Source organism: Euprymna scolopes, chromosome 21, assembly GCF_053919585.1.
Source record: "Euprymna scolopes isolate OS-2025 chromosome 21, ASM5391958v1, whole genome shotgun sequence".
NCBI lineage: Eukaryota > Metazoa > Mollusca > Cephalopoda > Sepiida > Sepiolidae > Euprymna > Euprymna scolopes.
In genome coordinates, this window is record NC_136502.1 from 57537358 (window position 1) to 57551831 (window position 14474).

At 32.7% G+C, this 14474-nt stretch overlaps 2 protein-coding genes across 8 annotated transcripts in view; one reads left to right on the forward strand and one right to left on the reverse strand.

The window, feature by feature from the left end:
- LOC145242389 (uncharacterized) overlaps window positions 1-4807 on the forward strand; it is a 92328-nt gene extending 87521 nt beyond the window's left edge. For both annotated transcript variants that reach the window (XM_080105410.1, XM_080105411.1), the window contains exon 5: window positions 1758-4807. In XM_080105410.1, coding sequence (XP_079961536.1) covers window positions 1758-2794 — 1037 coding nt within the window. In that variant the 3' untranslated portion in view covers window positions 2795-4807. The remainder of the gene's footprint in view (window positions 1-1757) is intronic.
- The window catches only part of LOC145242387 (androglobin-like), a 337568-nt gene continuing 327268 nt past the window's right edge, over window positions 4175-14474 (reverse strand). For all 6 annotated transcript variants that reach the window (XM_080105409.1, XM_080105408.1, XM_080105404.1 and 3 more), the window contains one exon: window positions 4175-4672. In XM_080105409.1, coding sequence (XP_079961535.1) covers window positions 4605-4672 — 68 coding nt within the window. In that variant the 3' untranslated portion in view covers window positions 4175-4604. The remainder of the gene's footprint in view (window positions 4673-14474) is intronic.

Genomic DNA, 14474 nt, shown 5'->3' on the forward strand with positions numbered 1-14474 from the left:
TGGTCTTTGTTGGTTTATTCTTTAAACAGTTTTCTTTTCAATTTTCCATCGTTTTATCTTTGATAAAATACTATATTTACATACAGAAAAAAATCGGCTAAATTTTTTACTTTTTGAGATTTTCCACTGCTTGTCCACATACATGTCTATAGTAAAATGAAACCCTTATGTTTCCCCTCTATCAACCTCAGGAAGAACAGGTAGTGAACGTTTATTGTATGATTTAAACGGATATACCATTTTAATTTAAAATATTGCACTTCACAATTCACTTGGTGTTTGCAATAACCATTAACAAGGCTCAGGGACATTTTTTACATTTGTGTGACTTGCATCTACACCATGATTGTGTCTCACATATGTTATGTTGCGTGTTCTATAGTTGGAAAATCAGACAATCTCTACCTCTGCGCAGAAAAAGGGACACCTCAAAATACTGTGTATCCACAAATATTGAGAACATAAACATAAGACATATATTTTGTCTTTTTTGTTTTTGTGTTCATTTAAACAAACTGAGCCACAGCAATGTGTGGCCGGGTACAGCTAGTTTTTACATATTTTTCATTTGAAAGATTGCTCTCTCTAATGATTGCGACTATTTGATGCATCTGTCAAAAGTTTTTAGCAGACATACAAGCAAACAAACACACAGACAACTTTCCTTTATATAATAGACGAGCAGGGCTACCCAGCATTGCTTGGGATTATATAAAACAAATGAAGAAAAATGAAGTTGCTTTTGAACATATTTATTATTTTAGGATCGAGGAATTTTTAATGTCTATGTATCATTTGCTATTATGAGCAAAAGAATATTTTACCTACCCTAGGACCGATATTACACAAAACATGTATAAAATAATTGTACCTTCCCTAGAACAAGTAAGTTACAGCACATATATGAAATAATTTTACCTTTCCTAGGACGGGTAATGTACAAAACATATTTAAAAATAATTTTACCTACCCGCAGACGGGTAATGTAAATAGATATATGAAACAACTTAACATACTCTTGACAGGTATTGTACAACAATGTATATGACAAAAAACACTCAGCATTACTTGATCAGTTTATGTGATTTTTGGAATGTGACAAGTAAGCAGTCAGCATTACTTGATTAATTTATCTGCTTTTTGGAATGTGACATATAAGAAATCAGCATAATTTGATCAATGTGTGTGATTTTCTTTTTCCATAAAAAATTTCAAGTGTCTTCATGCCATGTCTGGAGTGATTTTCCATAAAAAATTTCAGGTGGCATCATGCCTTGTCTGGAGCAATTTCTATAAAAAAATTGACCCACGTATGTGGAGTTGATCTAAATATAAATGTTAATTGACTTTTGGACTAGTGGTAACAAAAAGATCAACTCTATAAAAGCAGTGTAGTTCGGAAATACAAAAAGATTTGTTTGAAATTAATCAAGTTGATAATAGAACAGTACAAGAGACCCAAACTCTTTAGGTTGCACTTGCCCTATTACATTTCGTTTTTTTTTTTTTTTTTTTTTTTTTTTTTTGTATAAATAAAATAGAAATAGAAAGTAATTATTACTACATTTCAGTGCATGTGGTTTTTTATTTCACAACAGATCACTGGAGTGATTATGACCACTTAATAAATCGTCATCAGAGAAGTGATATTTTTCAATCTTGAAGCAATTAGGTTAATTAACATGCAATGCTAAATTTTATTTACCATAGTTCTTTTTTTTTTTTATCTGAAATAACAATTTTCTTTTTTCTTACAGAACTGGAAGCAAAAGTAAAACAACTGGAGACCGAGCTGGATGCGGCCAAGTCAAATGAAACTCATCTTTTAGAAGGGCTCACAAAAGAACGGAACAAAATCAAAGAATTAGAGATTCAACTCAAGTATCAAGCAATCAAGCACAATCAGGAAGTTGCCTCCAAAGAGAAAGAACTGAACAGTCTCCGTGCTGACTTGGACTACAAGGCCGACTACATTGGCCACCTCTCCACAGAGCTACACAAGGCCAAAATCCAGCAAAAACTTGAGGAAAACCTCAACATCAAATCCAAAGAGAATGTGTTCCACGTGGTCCCGGTGCCACCAAAGAATGCACCGGGATCGGCTGGTGGGGGTGGCCGCCATTCACGACGCAGCCACATGCAGAAGAGCCGCTCAGATGAAGTGGATATCAACGAGGCCTGGCACTCATCTTCTCCGTCTTCGGGGCGTTCCAGTGCTACCTTACGAAACCATGGGTCACGTCTGAATAGCCCCCACCAACCGGGGATGACGCAGACAAACTCCCAAGAGCTATCTGAGCAATCAACTTCTTCGTCATCGCCGCCGCAGTTCCTGAACCGTGACCACCAACACCATCACCATCCACATAACCACCACCACCACCACCACCGCCGTCACACGGGTGGCGGCAGTGGTGGTGGTGGTGGAGGCTCAAACAACAACAACAACCACAGTAGCAACAGCCATAATGGGAATAATCACCACCACCACCACCACCACAACAACAACAATAATAATAATCTATGCTCGAGTATAGGCCCTTCACCCTCACTGTTGATTAAATCAAAACCCACACCCCGCCTTCTACCCCCTATTAGGCAAAATGGTGGCCAAATTCAATCGCAGAATCTTCGTCATGTCTATGTGAAAAATGTTGTGAGACCACATTGCTTCAGGGCCCAATCGTGTGAATGTGATGGTCCCCAAGTAGAGACTTTGGCAGTTGATCCAATTGGAAGACTAGAGAGCGGCTGGAGAAATTCAAATCAGCCCAAGAGTGCAGAATATAAGTAAATTATTATCAGGAAATATTTAAATACTATTTGTCAATATTATTCTAAAATAAATTTTAAAAATTAAAGATTCCAAATAAATTTAAAATGAAAATCTATTCAAATTATCAATTATATATAAAAAAAAACACACTGTGAGAACAATACAAGCAAAAGAAAAACATTTAAGAAAGAAAATGAAAAAATTATAAAATAAGCAAATGCTAAGAAAATGAAAAAAAATCCAAAATTAAAATAAAATTAAAAAAAAATTAGTAAAACTTAAAAACAAAAAAATATATATAAAATTAACCTTTCATCATACAATTCTTTTCCTGAATAATTGTAACCTAAAAAATACATTTACAAAAAAAAAATACCAATGTATGATTTTTTGCTGCTCTAAAAAACAAAAACATAATTGTTAAAACATTAGTAATATGTGTGTATGTATATATATATATATGTGTGTGTGTGTGTATGTATGTATATATATATATATATATCTGTGGTGGCTCTAGCACATTGGTGTTACTTCGAGTTAAAAAATATTTTGAAATGTTAAAATTTGAATTAGTAGTACATTTATTTATTGTAATTTATAAAGTTATTGGAAAGATTGTTTGTCTGTTTCATTGTATTAAATTTCTTTGTAACTCTACTTTGTCAACATCGTTAACTGTTTGTCATAAGATTATCACAAATTTCTATGAACAACAAATTTAATTTAACAATCTTATGCAGTTGAAATCAAAGCCACTAAGACTAGAGCAATCTGAAGTTTGAGATATAAATATTGATAGTTTTATCAAGTGAAGCCCTCATTAGAAAAATTACTAATACAATAATAAAGTTAATATACCTTGTAGATACAATGAAGACAGGAACATCTTTAAAAAATAGTTTATCTTATGGGAAAAAAACAGTAATTAATATGAATACTTATTTTGTGACAAGGACATTTTTCTTCCTTACACTAATTAGAAATTTAGTCAAAAAAAAAAAACTAACTTAAGTATAAAATAAAAGAAAACACTAAAAAATTATCAATTATGAAAACATTAAAATGATAAAACCATACAAAATTCTCTTAAGTAAATGAAACAAAAAAATATTTCTTTTAATGGTTTAGTAAAGTTTTAATGTCGGATAGTTAAGTCAAACCCACACATCCACTCCCCCTCTTCAAAAATGTTTAAATCAAATTTTAAGAAACTGTATAATCTTGTGCCAATTAACTATCTCATTTAAATCTCATTACAGTAATTAATTAAATGAAGATATTTTTAGTTGGGAGATTTTATGTGTAAGAAGCATACACACACCAAGACAATCTGCATAGACAAATGTCACCTTCTTAGATCTGATAGCTTAAAAGTAGTTAAGTCAGACATCTCTTATAAAATACATAAGTTTAAATTTTCGGCTATGAGACATTTTTTTTATTCGAAACATGTGTGCTTGATAATCAGGCAATGTTGGGCTTTGCCCGAGTTGCCCTATTGCTGGAGTCGCAACAACAACTATATATATATATATATATATATATATATATATATATATATATATATATATATACATACATACTTTCTCTTAAATAAATTTCCCTGCTATAAAAAAATCTCACTGCATACATTTTAAATAAAAAAAAGCTATTTATCAAACAATTTTCTGTGAACTTTTTTTATTCACATTTTCTGATCTAAGAATGAAGTGAATAGAAAAGAACTTGATCCGAATTTGTTATTGTTTTCTTCATTTTTTTTTTGCCTGTTAATTTTATTTAAATTTAATATTTTTCTCTTTTGTTTGGCCTTTTTTGTTTCAAATTTTTATTTTGATTTTTTTGACTCTTTTTTCTTCTTTTTGTCTTGCTTTTGATCACCGCCTTCAGGTTCCACTATGAAAAAAAAAAAAAATCATTTTAGTTTCATTCATAATTGTAAGTAAAAATAATGTTATTTGATGTTACTTTAACTAAAAAAAAAAACATGTAACAGGTCCTATGCATAAAAAGATAGTAGATGTCTATGTATTTCTTTCTTTATTGCTTTTTCTATGAGAAAAAAAAATGACAAGGCACATGAGAAAATGAATGTTTTCTTTTTTTGCTTTAGGAACAAAAAAGATATTTGATTTTGGAAATTTTAGATGAGAATTCATAATTTGTATTGGATTACTATTCTCATGTGATTATTGTCAATATGTTTCCACCAACTGTTTTTATTCAGGTGCATCTTTTGAAATTTGAATTTTTATCAGAGTTCAACATCAAGATTCCCAATTTCAATGAGAAGCACTTGAAAAAGTTGGTTAAATCTACTGGAATGTTATGAGAATAATCACCAAGAATAATAGTCTGCATAATTAATGAGGATTGATGTGTTTTATTTAAACTACTGTTCTTGTCTTCCCATAATGTTTCAGCCAATGTAATCTACAACCTTCTTCAGGTGCATCTTGTCAGACTCTTGTATCTTTATGTCAAACTCAGGAATCTGTGCAACCACGATTCATGATAGTAAGATAGTTTTCATTCTGTCAGCCATGATCAATAGAATTCCTAAGTAATTTTTATCTTATTCTTCTTTAACATAGCCTGTAGTGAGAATTGAATCTTCAATCCTTAGAAAATTGTCACTTACAACTGGACACATGTTGCAACAATTAAAGTTATTAAGTAAGCAGTTTTTAGTGAGTCTTCTGGAGCTTGAAGAATCAATCCGCACTACACCACACGGTACTAAGAATAAGATAAAAATTACTGAAGAATTCTATTCAGTAATAGCTGACAGGACAAGAACAATATACCCTTATAGATTAAATAAAGAGTTTAGTTTGAGATTTTGAATAAATTATTGATGCATCAAAGGTTACTTTGGCCAAAATGTTATGAGAATTAGCACCAAAATGAAAATATTAGTAAGACTAAGAATTAATTTTACTGATCTAAGAATGAAGTGAATAGAAAAGAACTTGATTTTGATGATGATACCAAAATTTGACTTTTGCCTTCAAACTTTAATTCAAGTCAGAAATTATTTTCTATCTGACAGTTTGAAGAATTTAGAATTACTTTAAAATAAAAGAATATCACTTTGTCTGTTTTTATTCATTTATTAATCCAGTTTAATTAGGGATTGATGTTATGAATTGGGATTGAGAAACTAAGATTGTACAGAAATGTAAAAAATGAATTGAAAGGAGAAAAAACATGGGATTTCTTGTGAAAACACTTGAATTTGAAAACAAAATATAATTGAAATTGCTACTTATTTATCTTTCAATTTAACTGTTTTGTTACGCTTGTCCATCTTCACTGAAAGCTGCCATGTTGAATTAAGGGATCTTTTAAACAACTACATTGAAAATGAAAGACAATAGCCTTTCTTTATATTTGGGCTGAATTATGTTTTATATTAAAGTGTATGCTCAACAGGAAAGCTTCTTCTACAATTGGGTTAAAACTAGATTTAAAAATCTTTGATATGTCTTTACGATTTAGTGACACACGTAATGCAAGATTTGAAAATTTCTTTCTTTTTTTTTCCTCACTTTTTTGACTCTCCAGTGTATATCCGTTGATATCTTATATGCTTTTATATAGAGTGATGTGGTTCCCAGTTGATTAACTGTGTCTGTGTCGGATATATATTCGAGAGTCAAAACAATGAAAAGAATATGCTGTTGTCACAGTCCTACCGATGAGTCACCACTTATCAAGCTGGGAGTCATTTGAAGAAAAAGGTTAAAGAAATTTCTGTCGAACAATAAAGGACTGGAATGAGATAAAGGATGAGAGGAATTCATTCTTTAAGAAAATGACTCAAGTATTTGTTTACATTAAACTTGAAGGTAACCATACTGTAGTCAGTTGGGAAGCACAGTTGGTATCTTATTGCACAGATGGGATGTTCTAGGAAAGGAATTTTGTTCATGGAAGTCCCTTTTGGTTTTTGGCCAAGAGAGAAAGGAAAATTTTAACTATGAATATAACAATAAAGTAGAAGGAGGCTAGGAACATCTCTTCTGTGGATCATCTCCAAAGGCGATTTTGTACTCTGTCAAGGCAAGAAACAATATGCTCAAAGTGATACTTCCCCACATATGACAACATTACTTGATCTTAAAGTCATACACACATATATGTATGTGTTCCATTTCAGATCAGGAGTAAAGGTCAAGCCCAGAAGCTTGTTAAAACATCAGGCCTCCCCAAGACAAGAGCCATTCATTTCAATTGATGCCAGATGGGGATCAGAGCATTGATGATGTAAAGATAAAAGCTTGGTTTTAGATGCATTAAAAGTAACCAGCCACTCCTTTCCTCATTGTACCACATGCTCAATATCAGAGGAGAGAGAATCGGAGAGAACTTGGTCGTTTACGGTCTTAGATGTGCTACTATAGATGGTAGTGTCAGCATAAATGTCTATGAATGATGTAAGGATGTGATTTGGAAGATCATTAATGTAGATCAGGAAGATAGTTGGGCACAGGATGGACCCCTGAGGGCACCAGCATTAATACTGTGAGCTTCTGATTTTTTGCCCATCAACTACTACTCTTATGAACCTATCAGAGAGAAATGATTTAATAATTAAGACATTTCCAACTACACCATAGCTGGAGATCTTGTGAAGTAAACTTTTATGCCATACTCTATCAAAGGCCTTTGATATGTCAAGAGCAATGGAAAGGTTACCTCCGTTGAGAGATTCGTTAATCCTATGAGCTATAACTGTAAGCACATCTGCTGTAGATCTAGCAGAATAGAAACCATATTGTGTCTCACTAAGAAGGTTATTTTTGCTGAGATGGTTGATTACTTCTCTATTTAACACAGATTCCAGCAACTTACTCATGATGCACAGGAGACTTATTGGCCTGTACTGAGAGGGGGATGAGCGATCACCTGAATTCTTAAATACAGGGCATACTGATGATATTTTCCAGGGTGATAGGAAGCAATTCTCCTTAAGACAATATTTAAATAGTTTTGTAAGTATGGGTGCTAGTTCTGGTTGAAGTTTTTTGAGTACTATAATTGGAATACTGTCAAGGCCAGTTGCTTTACTGGAATCAAGGTTTTTGATTAGCTTGGCAACATCAGGTACAGATATTTGTATATCACATAGCATATTTTCTGATACAGAAGGAAATATTGGGGGTTGGCGGCCTTGGTCGCAAAGGGTAGAATTAACTGCAAAGTTCTTGGCAAAGAGTTTGGCTTTGTCTGATGCTGACGAGATTACCTCAGGTCACATTGATAATAGTTGGGATAGAGCACACACTTCTGTTCAGGATCCTGTTTGCTATTTGCCAAAACTGGTGGGAACCAAGCCGCTGCTCAGCTACTTTGGACTTGACGGATTGAGCATACAATTCTCTTGCATTCTTTATTACTTTCTAAAAATGGTTGCTGGCAATCCTGAAAGCGGCTTTAGTTTCAATACATCTATTATGTTGGAAGCAATGGAAAGAGTGATTTCTGTGCGCAATGGCAGCAGCACATTCTGGAGAGAACCAGGGCTGGCTGTTAGGTTTCTGCTGCAACTTTTTCGAGGGTATGACACGATCTATTCTTATAATTAACCATTCCGTCAGGTCTGATACTATAGAGGACACATCCTTTTTAAACATGGAATGCAGAGGTAGATCTGATATAAATGTACAAAAGCTATCCCAGTCAGCCATAGTGTATCGATATACTGTACGATGGAGAGATATGCCTGAGGACTTATTACATTTCATTTTTATCTTAATTGATACAACAGAGTGGTCAGAAGATCCAAGTGGAGACAGAACAGAAACTGAACATAGTTCAGGGCAAGTTGTGAGAAAAAGGTCTAGGAGACTCGCATACTGGCCGTCGGTGTCGGGCACATGGGTGGGTTCATGAAAAATCTGAATGAGGTCATAAGCAATGGAGAAATCCTAACAGAACCTCCCCTCATCATCATTCTTCTTTGAGTGGGTTAACCATTCCACATACATGAATGTTAGCTGAAGGATAAGCAGATAGGAGGTGGTCAATTTTCTCAGATATGCTTTTAACGATAGTAATTCCGCTGTTGTGGGGGCGATAGAGAGTAAATATAAATGCAGTAGTGTGAGCTAGTGCAACCCGGAAGCACATATAGGGTAAGTTAGGATCTTCTCTGGAGATGTACCTACCACATGGAAAGCCATCTTTTATATAAGCACATATTCCATGTCTATGGCGACCTTGGGGGTCAGATTTAGACGTTAAGTTAGAGTATCCTTTAATTATGAACTCATTTAGGGAAATGGTCTGTCCAATGCCAGTTTCGCTTAGAAATAATAGGTCTGGTTTCGTCTCCTGTAATTGAGTTTCAACCTCTGGAAGGTTAGAACGTAGACCCTTGATGTTGGAGAAGGAGACATGGTAGTGAGGGTCTACATTGGAAGTTGGAGATCTGGGTTTAATCGTGTATTTTTTCTTGAAACTTGTCATGGAGTTTTTGGATTTGTGGACTAATCTAAGAAACTAAGAGAGAAAAAGAAACAAAGAAATTTATTATTTTTTTTTGTAGCACATGATAAGGTAAAGCCGTAACAATTACTAATTAATATGGCATCAAGAGGCTCCACCAGAAGCTACTGCATGGTCCAGAATCCATTCACCAAATGGCAATACAGCAGCCCCAGTACTTTGCACCTGCTAATAGGACAGCCTCCTTAGCGGTGAATCCAAGGTTCGGGTCCCTGACTATCAGGCGGATAATGTCAGCCCAGATAAAACGTTTACCTCTAGTGACATGGCTAGAAGGATAGACATAGAAACAGAAAATTTCCGACATTTCTGGTGACTGTTCGCGCAAAATAATACCAACCTAGAATACAGCTTTTTCTTCTCTCTTTGTTAGAAAAATCACTCATTACAAAATGAGGACTGAGGGACAAATAAAGAGAAGTGAGAGTAATGGGAGCTGCTGATAAAGCATCCACAATACGTTAAAAAAAAAATTCTATTAAGTATAATAAAAGTCCAATTGGCATGTTTAAGGGTAAGTATGGTGATAGATTCCTCTCTCATGAACTGAAAATGAATACAATTGCCTAATTTATTTTTGCAATCAACTTGGTAGATATAATAAACATTTATGGATGAGAAAGCTATTATTAAATAAAACAATAAAAAAATATAAATTAAATACTGAAATAAAATGTAGTTATTAACATTTGAATCTAAAAAAATAAAAATTAATATAGCAACGACTTATCTCAGAAAGAGTTCCATCTCCAAAATGCAAACTGTTGAAGGGAAATTAGCTTTAAAAACATCAGCGTTCCAAAGACATTTTTTTTTTAATTAACCGTTAAAAAAAAAAATGTGATCATATTCTGAACTTTGGCTAGTGACGTTTTAAGGAATTGTGAGATAAAAGGAAAGCGGAGGGGGGTCTGTAAAGAGAATGTAATTGTTGAGTCTATGCTATCTTTAAGATCAAGTTAGTAGATATAATAAACATTTATGGACGAGAAAGCTATTATTAAGGGAAACAATAAAAAAATATAAATTAAATACTGAAATAAAATATAATTATTTAAATCTAAAGAGATAAATAAAAATTAATATAGCAACGACTTATCTCGAAAGAGTTCCATCTCCAAAATACAAACTGTTGAAGGGAAATATGTTTTAACACGCTATGAGTAACCAATAGAAATCTATGAAATATTTGTGTATATATATTTGTGGGTGTTTGTTAACCAGAACATATATGAACACATACACAAACCAGAACATATACATTGACCTTAAAACAAACACACACATCCCACATAAACTCACATAAAAAACAGGATTCCTAAAAAATTTTAAAAAATAAAATAAAAGCAACCTCTCTCCACAAATTGAATAATAACTCCACTTCCTATGCAAGAAAAAAACTTTTAACAAGATTCACACCATACTGAACAAATCATACACAGACAAGCAGCAGAAAAGAACACACGTATACATATGAAAATGAATATTAGTGTGTGTGTGTACATAACACATATACACACACATATTTACACAGGTCCACAACCAAAACTAGTACATTAGCATAAACACGTGCATTTGCACACACAAACTCACACACATAAAACATTGATCATAAAATGTTTTGAAAAATAAATGGACAACTACCATAAATTATATCACACCACACCTCAATCTTATATCAAGTAATGTACCCCAAGATATTCTAGAAATAACCCAGATAATAAGTGAGAAATTACCTACCTGACAACACACAACGCATGCTTGCTAAATTTTAAATTAGTGGACTGAATCTACTTTGGTCACAATTTTTTCAGAGACACAATGCTGTTTCCAAAATTTTCAAAACTAAAATAATATCTGAGGAGCAGCAAACTCAAATAAAATAAATATAAAAAAGAAAAATACTAAAAACATTAATTTACTTAGCGTTTGGGGTACAAAATATATTTAGAAAAAAATATTTGAAACATGTTATGTTGAAGTTTTATTTTAAAAAAATGAATGGACCAGTTTATTTTGTATCCTGATTTAGTGAGATCTATGTTTTTCTTCAGATTATTTACTAAATTTAATGCCAAAATTCCTCGTAGGGGATTGGTACCGAGCTTCTAAGCATCATGTGAGTCAAAAAAAACGATGCAAAATGTACTTTTCATAGTGTTAACATTTCTATCATTACTTTCCTAAAAACTCTTTAAATATATCATGTAAATCATTATTTATGAAAACATATGAAAGGATATCCATTTCCAAAAAAATGATGGCATTTTGAGAACTTAAAATGCTTTGTTTATTTTTTAAATATGATTATTTTAATAGGACTATCTTGAAATTTTCAAAGCATTTTTATGATTGGTACGGATTACTATTTAAATACACTTTTCCCTTGTTGAAAGCACACTCACTTCTACATGGTTTTGATATATGTATATATATATATATATATATATAATAATTTAGGAATTTAAATTTCATGATTTGAAATGGTTAAATGTCAAATATAGAATTTTTATTGTATGCAAAACAAAGAATACAGTTTAATAAAAATATTTCCTTAACCCATGAGTTTTTGACGTTTATCGATCTCCTCAGAGGAAAATATTATAAATGGTTTGCACCTTAATTGCTAAAGGTAATAAACATAGAAAAGTTAAAAGATTTTTAATCATTTTAGCTACATAGAATAAGGGAAATTAGATATTGATGCAGAATAAAAAAGGGTATTGAACTTCAGATCCAAAATGTATGCTAGATCCTGATATGAAAGTTCTTGGTGGCAGGAAAGTAAAAAGATCCAATTCTTCCAAGGCACCAGGAAACAATCTGATGTAAACATGCCTCCTTTTGTTGGATGAGATATCCTGCAAATATTTGATTTTATCAATCCGGTAAAGATTTTTTTTTAAATATTTTTTATAATATATAATTTTCATAATTCAAGCCAAATGATGGTGAACAAAACTAAAACATCAGGGGTCAGATAAATTAATAAAATAAAAGAATTGTAAAGCAAAATATTACATCCAGTAATATATATATATATATATATATATATATATATATATATATATATATATATATATATAGATAGATAGATAACGTACCTGAGAAAATTGTGTTTCATTCCTCGAGCCCTTGATCATTTCTACTACCATTTTTATACTTGTAATGACAACCGTGTAGATAGAAATATTATTTGATATCGTTTATTTGATTTTTATGGATATCACTCCAGACAAGACATGAAGCAAAGGAGAATGAAAGATAATTATTGCAAACACACAAGATGCCTATTTACCATAATTTTGAAAAGATGAAAGTTATAAGTAGGAGGAAAACATTCAGCAGGAATAGAGTTTCACAAACCTACAGTCTTGGAAAAAAGCTACTGAAATAGGAATGAGATATCAAAACAGTGAAGTCCTAAAGACCACTAAACTAATGAGTCAACTGAAGCAGGAAATAGATCATACAATTCTGAAGAACATCATAGTATTTATACAAAAGACTGAGATTAACAACATTATGTTGGTGAGAAGATTTTGCAGAGAATAAGAAAGGGTGGGGCCATTCAAATTTCACATATCTTACTGAACTTCATCAAGAACCTTTAAATGCAACAGATATTCACAAATCCAAATACAGTACTCCATACAAGGTCTGGTAGTAGATTTGTAGAAATAGAGAAAAACTTCAAGTGTAAGAAAGTGTTTGGAATGATAGAATTGATGTTACGAGAAGCAGAAAGAGTAATATGTGTATGGTTACTGGCCTGTTTCACCCAGAAAATTATTTTTAGGCATATGGCCATATTTCCTTTAATTCCTATCCTGTGGAGATTTTTTTTTGGATTCCATATTTCCATATAGTGTCAAATGCTTGTTAAAGGTGAAAAAAAGATGCTGGCCACAATGTATATAGGATTCAAGTCACATTTGTCAAGTGTGTCTAGCTTTTACTTTCATGTCTATATAAGACTAGCATTTTAGCCTGGCGTTGCTCGGGTGTTTGGAGGTGTATGTTGAGCAAAAAACAACAAAAAAAAAATGCAGTCAATTTTTTTTAACTTTGACCCCTATTGAGTTAATGAAGTTATTAAGTTAGATCCATATTCAAGGAACCTATATCTAAAATTTCAATTGTTTATACCCAAAATTGGTCGAGGAGTTTGGTAGAGTTTTCAAAGGTAAAATCGTTGAACTTTGACTCCTTCACAGCAAAATTTCTGCCAAAAAACCGATTACAAAGATTTTCCCAAATCTCACTACCCTGTATATCAAATTTCGAGTCTGTAGACTTAAAATTGACAGAGTTATTGCATAGGGAAATGTACAGACACACAGACACATTCACTTTTATATATATATATATATATATATATATATATAGATAGATAGATAGATAGATAGATAGATATGTTTCTCTATTTAGTAGATAACCGTGTCACGAGTTATACACAAAAATAAGTTACACACAATGGACAGAAACCATCTACTGTTAGATTAAGAAATAATTCCCAGATCAGAGAAGGCAGAGAAGTCATATGACTTTGTTCGCCATTTCAATAAAACTAGCAGGGGTACCTGGTGTTGCCCGGGTATTTAGAGGTGTGTGTGTTCGGACGGGGTAAATCAAACGAAAAGAATAAGCGAAGTAACAACCCTGTTTAAATATTATATGTAAAAAAACAATGTTAAAACTTCTTTAAAAAAATCGTTGCCCGTGTGTTTGTGTTTAGGGGGGGGGCTTAAAAAACAGTTTTGGTAAGTAGTTAGGATCGAACCCGAAGCCTTGAGGCGGAGGTGGAAAATAAAGTGTGCAAAAAACCTGACATTTTACCCACTCAGCCAGCAAGAAAGAGTAACTGAAACACGTTTGAATTTATTTAAGTATTAAAAACAGAATTGACACGTGCCTGCAATAAAAGTTAACTCCGCTCTTTCTTTTTGACCTCATTAATGAGGTCAAATAGAAGTAGCGGAGTTAACTTTTACTGCGGGGCAGTTTTTGGGTTCATTTAACTTTGGCTGGTTGTTTCCCCATGATGTTGAGGAGGGGGAAACCAGCTCCCCATAAAAAGGAGATTATCCAAATTGAATAGCAATTGTCTGATATAAGGAGTTTGGCCCCACATTGATCAAAGCTGATTGCTTCTGGACGTTCCCGGTGCAATTGCAGGGAACAG